Source organism: Anabrus simplex, chromosome 6, assembly GCF_040414725.1.
Source record: "Anabrus simplex isolate iqAnaSimp1 chromosome 6, ASM4041472v1, whole genome shotgun sequence".
Taxonomy (NCBI): domain Eukaryota; kingdom Metazoa; phylum Arthropoda; class Insecta; order Orthoptera; family Tettigoniidae; genus Anabrus; species Anabrus simplex.
Genome location: NC_090270.1, coordinates 337,238,806 through 337,251,779, shown reverse-complemented (window position 1 = coordinate 337,251,779; position 12,974 = coordinate 337,238,806). Strand labels below are relative to the sequence as shown.

General features: G+C 40.1%; 1 protein-coding gene across 1 annotated transcript in view; it reads left to right on the top strand.

Annotated features, from left to right (window-relative positions):
* The window catches only part of LOC136875354 (mitochondrial dicarboxylate carrier), a 173,034-nt gene extending 161,490 nt beyond the window's left edge, over nt 1-11,544 (top strand). The window contains exon 8 of the mRNA XM_067148889.2: nt 11,500-11,544. Coding sequence (XP_067004990.1) covers nt 11,500-11,532 — 33 coding nt within the window. The 3' untranslated portion in view covers nt 11,533-11,544. The remainder of the gene's footprint in view (nt 1-11,499) is intronic.
* Nucleotides 11,545-12,974: the final 1,430 nt, after the last annotated feature.

The following is a 12,974-nucleotide window of genomic DNA, read 5'->3' as shown; positions in this document are numbered from 1 at the left end:
ATACGTTGATGTTATATTGTAGGTTTTGTTCACTGGAGGCAACAACAATCTGATCATCAGCAAATGCAAGATCAGAGAGTCGTACTGGCCGCATAAGGTAATTTCCGACCGTTAATTTCTTGATTTTCTCATGACACAGCTTCATAATTTGGTCGAGGTACACAATGAAAAGAAGAGGGCTAGGACTGCAGCCTTGCCAGAGTCTCGTAGTGAACTCTGCAGACCTCACATTTCCTGTCCGCACATAATTCCAACAGTTCTTATACAGACTCCTGATGGAACTGCAAAGTAACTTGCTAACTCCATACTCCTTTAGGACTTTCAAGAGTTTGGACCTTGGGAGTCTGTCAAATGCCTGTTTCAGGTCAATAAGGCAGCATGAAGGACCTTGTTCTTCTCCATTAGTTTTGCACTGGCCATCCCAACAGTAAATATGAGATCTTGCTTGCTTCTATTTGGACGGAAGCCACACTGGGCTTCTTCAAGTTTAGCCTCTACCTCCAGTCTTAATCTAGTCTCCAGGATCTCTGAGAAGACCTTTCCAGGCACTGATAACAGGGATATGCCACAATGGTTACTGCACTCTCAATTGTCTCCTTCTTTGTTCTCCAGGCCCCCACCACATTCTTGAATAGAAAGTCTTTTGCTTTCTTTCCCAAGTTCTTAATCATTTCTGGGGCGATTCCATCATGCCCTTATGCTTTTCCATTCTTGAGTTGTTTAACAGCCAATTGCATTTCATTTATCCTTAAGTCTTCTCCTTCTTCTTGTTCAACTTCTCTCCCCGTCTGCTCTCTTTCCTCACTTGACCATGGGCTGTTTTCATTCTTATTTCCATTCCGTACATCATTAAAATATTCTTTCCATCTCTCCATTATTTCTTTCTCTTCTGTTAAGATTTTCCCTTCCTTATCTTTTATAAACTTTAGAGGGCATTGTTTCTCCTTTCTCATGTTTTTCATTGCTCTATAGAACAGCTTCTGGTTCTCTTTATAATTTTTCTCCATTCTTTGTCAGAATTCTTCCCAAGACTGTCTTTTTGCTATGTTCACTAGGTCTTTAACCGTTTTTCTTTGTTCCTTATACATCTCATGGTGCTCAGCATTCTTGCTTCTCAACTATTTCTTCCATATTTCCTTTTTCCTTCTTACTTCTTCCTTGATGTCATCATTCCACCAGCTTGTTCTTTCCTTGTACTCCCCCACCTTTGTTGTTCCACATACTTTACTTGCCGCTTCAAGTAGTATCTTCTTGAACATGTTCCACTTTCCCTCCAGGTCCATTCTCTTGATCCTCTCCTCTATCCTCTGACACTCCTCCTCCACTTCCTGTGTGAATTGCTCCTGTACCTCCTTGTTCTCTCTTAACTTGTACTCCTTAATCTGTTCTTGCTTGTTCTTCTTAGGTTGTTTTCTCTTTAGCTTTGCTGTAATTTCCATTGTTGTTATCAAGAGAAAATGGACACTTCCTATTTCATAGCCACGGTAAACTTGACAATCTGTCACCTTCTGGAAGTGATCTCTCTTCATTAACACATAATCTATGATGGAGCGCTCATCTCGGCTGGGTTCCTCCCTTGTGTACATATGTATAATCTTATGTGGGAACATGGTGTTCACTGCGACGAGATTATTGGCAATGCGGAAATCAACAATCCTCTCACCATTGTTGTTAACCACGTGTTCACCATGCTGGCCAATAGCTCTGCCACTCCCCTCTGGTTGGTTTCCAACTCTGCCGTTGAGATCTCCTAATACAATGATTTCCCCTCCAGTGTCATCCACCACATTCTGGAGCTCTTCGTGGAACCTATCCCTCTCCTTTCTTACATCATCGTTCACTCTGTAAACCACAGTAAATGTCATCAACCCTATCACAGAATCTAATCGTATGCTGACCGTGAGGATCCTATCTGTGTGGAATTTCCATTCTTGAATCTTGTTTCTGAAGTTCTTGTGGACCATCAGTGCTACTCCTGATTTGGCCCTTAGTCTGTTGCTAATTCCACTATAAATGTGTACATGATTGTTCACCATTGTATCCACCCCTTGCCCTTTTCTTTTTGTCTCAGTCAGTGCCAGCACTACAAGACTTGCTCTCTTGAATTCTGCCACAAGTTCTTTCTCCTTTCCAGTTATTCCTCGTATATTCCATGTTCCAAATCTCATAATCCGTTTTCCTCGCCATGTTGTCATCGGGTACAGCAGTCCGGTATATATCTCGTTTTGACTTTTCATGGATGTTATTTTGGGCATGTGAGACATGGGCCCACAGAGCCTATAGGGCAGTGAGGGGGCTGCCTTCTTTTGGCCTCTGCCCCTGCCATGCTGCATCTTCAGGACTGACGGTTTTCTTCCTTCAGGGCCTACAGCTGAAGGTCTGTCATTTAGTCTGGGCCCTCACCCTCGACCTTACCAGCAAGGGTGACCCTGCCAAGAGCCAAATCTCCCGCCGCCATCAGTCTTGGGATCACTGAGGCACACAAGCCTCCCCACCACGTCAAGGTACCAGACCATGGGCGAGGTTCATTTTTTTAAATTGAAACTCTAAATTGATCCAGGTTATCCAGAGATCTCAGTTAAAGAAGGCTCACTTAACGAGGTTTTACTGCATATCATCTTACTGCACCCCACGTGCTACAACAGATCTACTTCAAAAATCAAAGGCATAATACAAGCTACAAATCAAGCTGGGTAAGTAGAGAATTGACAGGAAGAGCAACTTACATAGTAAAGAAATAAAAGACACATACAAAACAATGAGTAATGTAAATACACTGACTGACAGAGCAAATGCAACACCAAGAAGGAGTGGTTCGAAAGGGATGAAAGTTGGGGAAAAAACAGAGACGGTACGGACGAATAATTGATGTTTATTTCAAACCGATATGCAGGTTACACAATGCCAGTAGGATGTAGGACCACCGCGAGCGGCGATGCACGCAGAAACACGTCGAGGTACAGAGTCAATAAGAGTGCGGATGGTGTCCTGAGGGATGGTTCTCCATTCTCTGTCAACCATTTGCCACAGTTGGTCGTCCGTACGAGGCTGGGGCAGAGTTTGCAAACGGCGTCCAATGAGATCCCACACGTGTTCGATTGGTGAGAGATCCGGAGAGTACGCTGGCCACGGAAGCATCTGTACACCTCGTAGAGCCTGTTGGGAGATGCGAGCCGTGTGTGGGCGGGCATTATCCTGCTGAAACAGAGCATTGGGCAGCCCCTGAAGGTACGGGAGTGCCACCGGCCGCAGCACATGCTGCACGTAGCGGTGGGCATTTAACGTGCCTTGAATACGCACTAGAGGTGACGTGGAATCATGCGCAATAGCGCCCCAAACCATGATGCCGCGTTGTCTAGCGGTAGGGCGCTCCACAGTTACTGCCGGATTTGACCTTTCTCCACGCCGACGCCACACTCGTCTGCGGTGACTATCTCTGACAGAACAGAAGCGTGACTGATCGGAGAACACGACGTTCCGCCATTCCCTCATCCAAGTCGCTCTAGCCCGGCACCATGCCAGGCGTGCACGTCTATGCTGTGGAGTCAATGGTAGTCTTCTGAGCGGACGCCGAGAGTGCAGGCCTCCTTCAACCAATCGACGGGAAATTGTTCTGGTCGATATTGGAACAGCCAGGGTGTCTTGCACATGCTGAAGAATGGCGGTTGACGTGGCGTACGTGGCTGCCACCGCTTGGCGGCGGATGCGCCGATCCTCGCGTGCTGACGTCACTCAGGCTGCGCCTGGACCCCTCGCACGTGCCACATGTCCCTGCGCCAACCATCTTCGCCACAGGCGCTGCACCGTGGACACATCCCTATGGGTATCGGCTGCGATTTGACGAAGCGACCAACCTGCCCTTCTCAGCCCGATCACCATACCCCTCGTAAAGTCGTCTGTCTGCTGGAAATGCCTCCGTTGACGGCGGCCTGGCATTCTTAGCTATACACGTGTCCTGTGGCACACGACAACACGTTCTACAATGACTGTCGGCTGAGAAATCACGGTACGAAGTGGGCCATTTGCAAACGCCGTGTCCCATTTATCGTTCGCTACGTGCGCAGCACAGCGGCGCATTTCACATCATGAGCATACCTCAGTGACGTCAGTCTACCCTGCAATTGGCATAAAGTTCTGACCACTCCTTCTTGGTGTTGCATTTGCTCTGTCAGTCAGTGTATATACATATCTTAGACATGACAATCCAATACAGCCATAAGAAAATTATTTGGCATATTGTCAGTACAGAAGACAATGCATGAGTCAACTAGTATGGTTTGTGCTGCGAGCAGAAGCAGACATGATTGTGAACATGGGCTACACATTGGAAGATTTTGGAAAGAGACCCAAGGGACAACATAAGCAACAATGGACTTATACTACACATCATGAAGTGACCCAAGGCTGAAGAAAATGAGGTTAGTGAAGCCACACAGTGGACCCTTCCACAAGGCACGAGAAATGGTAATGAAAATTATGAGGGTCCATAACCAAGTTTTTCCTCATATAATTTTCCTTTGCACTTGGCATTAAGAGCAACATAATGACCTTCATGAAGGCAGAATTTTAGTTCATTTAATTTAAAGAAATTGTCTGAAAGATCAGATTACGTTGTTAATTACCCTCTGCAAACAAAAAGTGATGTAAAATCATTATAGCATTCATTTACAGATAAAAGCAATATATTTTGTGATTCAGATTGCCTTGCTTATATTTTATCTCCTACAGCCAATAAATGCTGCAAAGATTGATTATGTGATGAAAATCATTTAAAAAGAGGCTGAAGTGAGAATTGATGGTAAAATACGCTCTTGGTTTCTGGTGGTGACATTAATATGTGAAGGTTGTAATTTTTGAATCATTATTGTTCACATTACTTGTTGAGTAAAAGGCATGTTCTCCAGGTTGGATTCAGTTAGGTTGACATCTTGTGGACAATTTATCTATTATAGCTTTATGCTGGTAACCAGGATAAAATGGCAGACAAACACAATCTAATATATCCAGAAATCAATAGCTCTGTTCTTAGATTGTAAGAAATTAAAATCAAAAATATAGTTTGGTGAAATTAGACTTAATAATTCAATTGTGATTGCAGCTAAATCGATACCTGAGCTGTTTTTATAGTATCATAACTACTTGAATTTCTCTTCATAATATGTGCTTCTCTTGTAGTAGCTCTTTATTTAATTATTAAAACAGATTGGTTATTCTAGGTTCATGCAGGAATAATCAGTGTGGGTATCAGTTACTGGTCTGTTATGGTCTAGGAAGGGGTTTTAACCAGTGTTAAGACACACATTTGGCTACAAGACAGAAAGTGTGTATGATGTTTGATAACATATCTGGTTAGTATGCTGGGTTGTTTTAGTATCTTTGTTAAGGCTATTACCAGTTGAAATGGACATGAACAACAACAATTATGTTCAGTGCAGTATGCTAGAAATGATAATAAATAGCTTTCGTGGAAAGTGAATAGAATTCTTTGTAGTATTGTGTTGCAGAAGAATGATTAAGGTAAATAGTAGAGATGGGAGTTACATATCGTAACATGATATTATATCCTATTCCATCAGAGTAAGATGTTCCAGAAATGTTATGTTCCACCAGAGATCCTAATACAAAAGTCACTGTCTGAGCGAAACCAAAAGAAGGGTAGGGAGTTTCTGATTGGCTAACAGAAGCATAGCATAGCAGCTCCCTAAGTGCGCACTCCTGCAGAGGCGCGAGCAATAAATGTGTAACCGTTTAGAGGAAGTGCGGATATTCCTACTCTGTTACACGCTGGCCGGTTATACATGTTCTTTAGTTATTCAAAGTGCCTTGTATTAGGCCTACAGGTGGTAATACATACAGAAGCATTGTTCCTCTAAACTGTTAGGCGTGGTCTTCCCACTTCGCATCTCGTATTTCACGCCGTGTTGTGGACAAGGAGCAAACGACCTGATACGGTTTATATGGACAAAAACTCAATTACAGGGAAATGGTTTCTTAGAAACGTGTTGTAAGAAGGTACCAAATAATAATAATAACTAGAAGACCCGTGCTGCTCTGCAGCATTTGTTATAAATAGGTCAGATAACTCGTCTTGATATGCCTGTCCTAGTCATATTGCTTTGCCTGCCCTTTTCAGTGATTTTTTGAACATTTAATAAGAAGCGCGTTATGCTATGCCGCAGTTCGTAGTCAGAATTTATCCATTCTGACGTCGTCATGCCGTCTGTTTGGTGAAAATCTGTCCATATATTCACTTTTTTATCCTGCAGTTCTTAATCTAAAGCTTGGTATGGTGGGTTCTAACCCCACTGTCGCCAGTCCTGAAGATGGTTTTCAGTGGTTTCCCCATGTACACACCAAGCAAATGCTGGGATGGTTCCTCGGTTGAGGCCATGGTAGCTTCCATCCTAATCCTGTCCTATCCTATCCCATCACCATTAGTCTGTATTGGTGCAATGTAAAAAGACAAAAAAAAAAAAGAGATAGAGAGAGAGAGATCTGGATTAAATTCTACTTACCTCCTTCCTGATGGAAGGACTGTTTCCTCATATCTCATTCCAGCAGCATCTGAAGTGTATGTGACACTCGTTGATCAACATATTTTATAAGGTCGGGTACGAGTGTCTGTTTAACTACAGATCCTTGGACATCTAGAAATACACAGAGCTACCTAGCAAACACGATGATTTTTATAAATGGTTTTGAAGTATTTGTTCTCGGAGTGTATATGGGTCATTGCAAACATTTTCGAGGCATAGTCAAGAATGTGAGTGACGAGCTGGCGAAAGGAAGAGTGGGAGAGAAGAAAGCGAGATGAAGATACAGTATTGCTATTTATAAGTACTTACTAAGGTGCAGTTAGGGGCTGCAAGAGGCAACAGTTATAGTGAATATTTCTCCAAAAATTTGATCTGAAACTTGTATTATGTTACTTTTATATCCTAATACTCCAGTGTAATAGATATATAAGGACATGATACGGGAAAGTAAACATTTGTCCCATCCCTAGTGAAATGAAAACCTACAACCTGTTTTCCAGTCAATGACCGGGTCAGGGATGTAATGAATGAAGCCCCCATCTTGCAGTGAGGATAGGAATTGTGCCGGCTGCCGAAGCCTGTCGCACTCCTCTGGGGCAACGATTAATGACTGAGATGAAAGGAAATGATAATGGAGAGTGTTGCTGGAATGAAAGATGACAGGGAAAACCAGAGTACCCGGAGAAAAACCTGTCTCGCCTTCACTTTGTCCAGCACAAATCTCACTTGGAGTGACTGGGATTTGAATCATGGAACCCAGTGGTGAGAGGCCGACGCGCTGTGTCTGAGCCATGGAAGCTGGTTTCCCATCCCTAGAAAATAGGCAAATTGGAATTCAAATGGATATGGAATTAAGCATGTGACAAGAGAGAAATATGACAAAATTTTAGTTGACAAAGAAATAAGTTGATTGTACAGGTTGTAAGACATCCGTTAAAATGGAAGAAGGCCAGTGCTTGAATATGGCATAGAGGTCAGAGTAGATATAGCCTAAGAGATATGTAGTGATAAAAAAGCTTTGTACAACATGGTGAGACGAAAAACAGCTACTTGTAAATGTAATAAAGACTCAAACTTAGAAGTGTACACATTTTCTTGTGAAATTTCATACTTCGTATTATGTTTTTTATGTTTTAAGAAGGCTTATTTTGAGAAGAATGAAATGAAGTAAAATTTCTTCCACCGAAAGAGTAACAAACATTTCGTATCACTCTGCCAGCTACACATTTTATTTACGCAAATATGAACATATTAATTTAAGGATATAGCTGCTTTGCCTGAGCTGATAAAAATACATTATCACAGCTATAAAATGCCATGAAAATTAGCAAGTAGGCCTACTTACGTGACAGGTATTTCATTAATCTGAACTTGCAATAGGCCTGATTCCCTGTAAATAGGAAGATTAATTGTCCCTGCTTCTCGTCACACTGCCTGCTTCGTCATATTGTGGCGTTCCTTAAAACGCCGAATACAAAAGAATATACGATTTCACTCTAACTTAGCAAATTTGAAACACACTATAGACACACCAAAGTGAGTGAAAGTGCATGATGCACAGAAATTTTTAATTAAAATTACTCTGTTAAATACTATTTTTTAATGTAAAGGCAGTTTTTAATTAAAAGTCTGAAGAGTTTTCTGTTTAAACATGATGTATGGGGACAGTTTTATTACATCTGTGGTTACACAAAGTATAACTGTACACCAACGTCAAAAACTAGGTGAGCCAGGAGCGTGTTGTCAACCTTGACGCAAATAAAACCCGCACCCCAATTTCGTGCCTCAATTTGTTTAAAACGTGTGCGGGGGTTATTCGCGTAAATATGGTATATCTCTAGTTTCTAGCAAGGTCTTCATTTTCAACCTTTTTGATTATGATATTGATATTAATTAATTACTTTATTGCAGCCTAATGGCCAAAGAAGGGAAAGTAAATAATCATAATTAATCAAAAAAAAATTGAGTTAATTACTCCCTGCTGTAGTCTTTCTTGTTCCCTGCAGGTCATTATGTGGTATTTCCCACAAAAGTTCTTGCATAACATGCATAGGCACAAATTGTTCAATTCGTGGAACTTCTTATTCTGACATATCTTGTGATGAAAACCATGCACAGCGAGTCGCATAATCACAGATCATATTACCTTATTATCAGTGTTTGATTATATGAAAAGAATTGAAGACCTGAATTCCAAATCATGCTAACTCCAAAATTTAAAACCTCTGGGAAAGAGGAAAACATAATATTTATGTTGTGTTTATTTATTTTTATTGAGTTTTATTTTACATAAGGTACTAACCACAATACATTCATTTAAGGTAAAACTAATTTTTGTGTCAATTATTTCATGTCTAATAAAAGATAAAGACTGGAGGTAGCATAGTTTAGTAGCAGATGCTATCAAATACAGGTAAGTTATGTTATAAATATTTTCATAAAAGCCTTTTATGAAAGAAGGAATGAAATATAAGTTGTGTATTTCTTATTGATAATTTATGACATAATTTATAACCTATTTATTACACAATATAATCCACAGTACTTGTCTCTGTCCATTTGCACCATCTTGGTTATCATTAACAAAATAATGCATGCTTCTCACTTCATAAAACTCTTTCAAACTCTGTTCAGATCATGTAACTTATGGACTTAGATATAATGATTTTCTACCCATAGCCACTGCCATACTCTGAATTCATTACCACTACCATCATTAGCTGGTTTTGATTTTAGGGATTAGTAGAACTTTCTGTCCTCTTCTGGAATTTACTTTGTGAGGTTTTTATTATTATCAGTTTTCACTGATTTAATAGGCATAGGATCATCATACACTCCCCTGTCTGGAAAATGTATACATTTATTGTTCGGTTTCTCAATCATAAAGGAGGTGAAACTTATTCCAGACACGGTTGAAGACACCTGATCTCCATTCTTACGTCTTCGGCTGTACTTTATTATTTTTTATATTGAAATACTCCTTTTCCTTGTAACAAGATACCCTGAAGTACCTATTTAATCTATGTTTCTATCTACTTAGAGCCATGCTAACTCCAGTCGATCATCTGAATTCCAAATCATGCTAACTCCTTAGACATGGCATGGTTTAGAATTCAGAGTAGTGCAGTAAAGGCAGCAATTTGCACTATAGGCGTGTAATCACCTAAAAAGATTTTGGGTATATTTATATAGGTAAACGTTTTTACTTGTACAGTAGCGTTAATTGTGATGTTTTCAGACAGGGTGAGTTGCCTTATGCGGTTAGGGGCGCACAGCTGTAAGCTTGCACCCAGGAGATAGTGGCTTGAACCCCACTGTACCAAGCTCGATAGCTACAGTCACTTAAGTGCGGCCAGTATCCAATATTCGGGAAATAGTGGTTTGAAGCCCTGAAGATGGTTTTCCATGGTTTCCCATTGTCACACCAGCCAGATGCTGGGCTGTACCTTAATTAAGGCAACGGGTGCTTCCCTCCCACTCCTAGCCCTTTCCTGTCCCATTGTCACCATCTGTGTTGGTGCGACGTTACACAACCTGTAAAAAAAAAAAAAAAATTTTTAAAGAAAAGAACCCCACTGTCAGCAGCCCTGAAGATGGTTTTCCATGATTTCCCATTTTCACACTAGCCAAATGCTGGGACTGTACTTTCATTAAGGCCACAGGCGCTTCCTTCCCACTCCTAGCCCCTTCCTATCCCAAGAAACAGGAACATATTCGGGCTCTTTTTGATCATGTACTGTATATGACGAAATTAATGGTTGCATTTTGAACAGTGACTAGTCATACCATAGTGATGTGGAAGCAATCCACTAAACAGTCATCATGGAGGGAGCAAGACTGAGGAAGGTATGCTTGAGTAAGGTTGGGAGGTGCCTGTGTATCAGCCATACATTTCAGGTAATTGCAATCATACTAATAACTGTGTCAACACTGATAACAGAAATCAAGCTATTGGAACTCTAATCTGTGTAGGTAAGGACAGAATAGCATACAACTTCAATTCTACTCAGTACAAAGACTCTTAAACATGAAAACACAATTTAGTTACTCAGCTCACAGGTCATTTCAACAGTTTTTGTTTTACTGATGTTTAATCCATATACTTTAAACTTGCCATTCCAAAGATTTAGTTTTTCCTGTACTTCTGCTTCATTTTCTTCCCAGAACTTCATCTGCAAATATTTAGAGTGTTAGGCTCTTTGCAATGTTCTTTGATGGATTTTGTGATCTGATCCATGACAGTAATGAACGGGAGTAGTGACAAGGCACTGCCCTGTTGGTTTCAAACCAATCTGATCTTTCATTCCCTACTTGGACACAGCTAAAGCATTTTTGATAGAGCATCTTTACTTTATCAATCAATCAGGAAGTTTGGTACACCTGTACCTTCTAGACATTACCAGGTTATCTTCTTAGGCACACATTTGTAGGCCTTCTCATTGTCCATATAAACCATCACTAAGTCCTTACAATTTTCTCAGTGCTTTTCTGTTAGCATTCTAATGGAAAATATCAGGTCTGTAGTGCTTTGGTTCTTCCTGAACCATGTTGCTCCTTCTCCAATAATTCTACTATATTCCTGATTTTTCTTTCAGTTATCTTGTCCAGAAAGTTTAAGTGAGTGAAAAAGTAGAGTGATGCCCCTATAATTTACACATTTCTTCCTGTTTCCATTTTTATACAGGGGCATAATCATACCTTTCATCCAGTCCTCTGGTATCCTATTCTCTTTCCAGGTGGCAGAGAGTACATACCATATACAACCATTGTATGCCTTCTGCTCCAGCTGACTTATGTCAACAATGAGGTCAGAACATGTTTGGGAGCAATATGTGAATTAATTATGGGAACTCCTGTTGTTTCATCTGTGTTGGACCCTTATTTAACACAGGACCAAGATTATATATGGTAGTGTGTCTAATATGGAAAAATCTTTTTTTTTTTTTTTTTTTGTTGTCTGTAGGAGTTCCCTGTCCATCAGTCCTTTGGACACTAGACATCTAGCATCAACACAACATGATACTGCATATAGGTCATATAGACATTAATATGAGTGTAACTTATTGAATAAAATATCTTATAATGATATGATTTTTAGTATTCATAAAATATGTGTATTAGGTCTCTTGTGAGATAAATTAATATAAAACATATATTATAGGCAGTACAGATAAATATGGTGAAATAACATCAAAATAAAAATTGTTAGCTGCATCCACCAAAAATTTTTTTTGCAAAAATATGATCTTGATGTAATATTGACGTTATCTTGTGTGTAGTCAGTATGGGATTGAAAAGATGCGTAGAAGTTATTCTTCGTAGTGCAGAAGGTGTCTGGGACTAGATCCTCTTAATTTTTATGTAAATAGGCCTTGCGGTCTGGTACAGCGTCACATAATAAAATGTATGTGTGCTGCTTTGTCAGCATCTTGTGACTCAGCAATGAGTATCTAGCATTAAGGGACTTAATGCAGGCTTGAAATGCCTCATTTTACACAATATCAAATGGTTGCATATCATTGACTATAAATTTTATCAAATAGCCATTGATCTTTTTTTTTTTTTCTTTATCACTTTCCTTGTTGTACATCTGCATGACACTACTAGTAGTGGCTTTGCAGGCCTCAAGAAGGTTCTTATGGAATCTTCTTAGGTGATCAAGGAGATTTGACATTCCTCCACCGGTGGAATATGATCGCCCACACAGTGTACATTTTGCCTGTTTTCTACTGTCATCCCTCTTGAAAAACAACAACGCATCTGATTTCCTTTTTTGACTTTATTCACAGAAATAACATCTGATACTTCACAGAAGAATGGAAAGACAAGTTGAAACTGAGTTGGGAGAAGATCAATTTGTCTTTAGAAGAAATGTAGGAAGACGTCAAGCAATCCTGACTTAACGTCTTATCTTAGAAGGGGGCTGATGATCTTTGATGTTAGGCCCCTTAAAACAACAAGCATCATCATCATCATCTTCTTAGAGGATCGAATTAAGAAGGACAAGCCCACATACATGGCAATCGTAGGTTTCGAAAAGGCATTTGGTAATGTTGATTGGACCAAGCTATTTGAGATTCTGAAGGTGATTGGGATCGGATACCGAGAACGAAGAATTATCTACAATCTGTCCAAAAAATCAGTCTGCAGTGATAAGAATCAAGGGCTTTGAAAAAGAAGCAACAATCTAGAAAGGAGTGAGGCAAGGTTGCAGTTTGTCCCCTCTCCTTTTCAAGGTTTATAGAGAACAGGCAGTAAAGGAAATCAAAGAGGAATTTGGAAAGGGAATCACAATCCAAGGAGAGGAAATCAAAACCCTGAGATTTGCTTATGATATTGTTATTTTGTCTGAGACTGCAGAAGATCTGGAGAAATTGCTGAATTGTATGGGTAAGGAGCACAAGATGAAAATAAATAAGTCCAAAACAAAAGTAATGG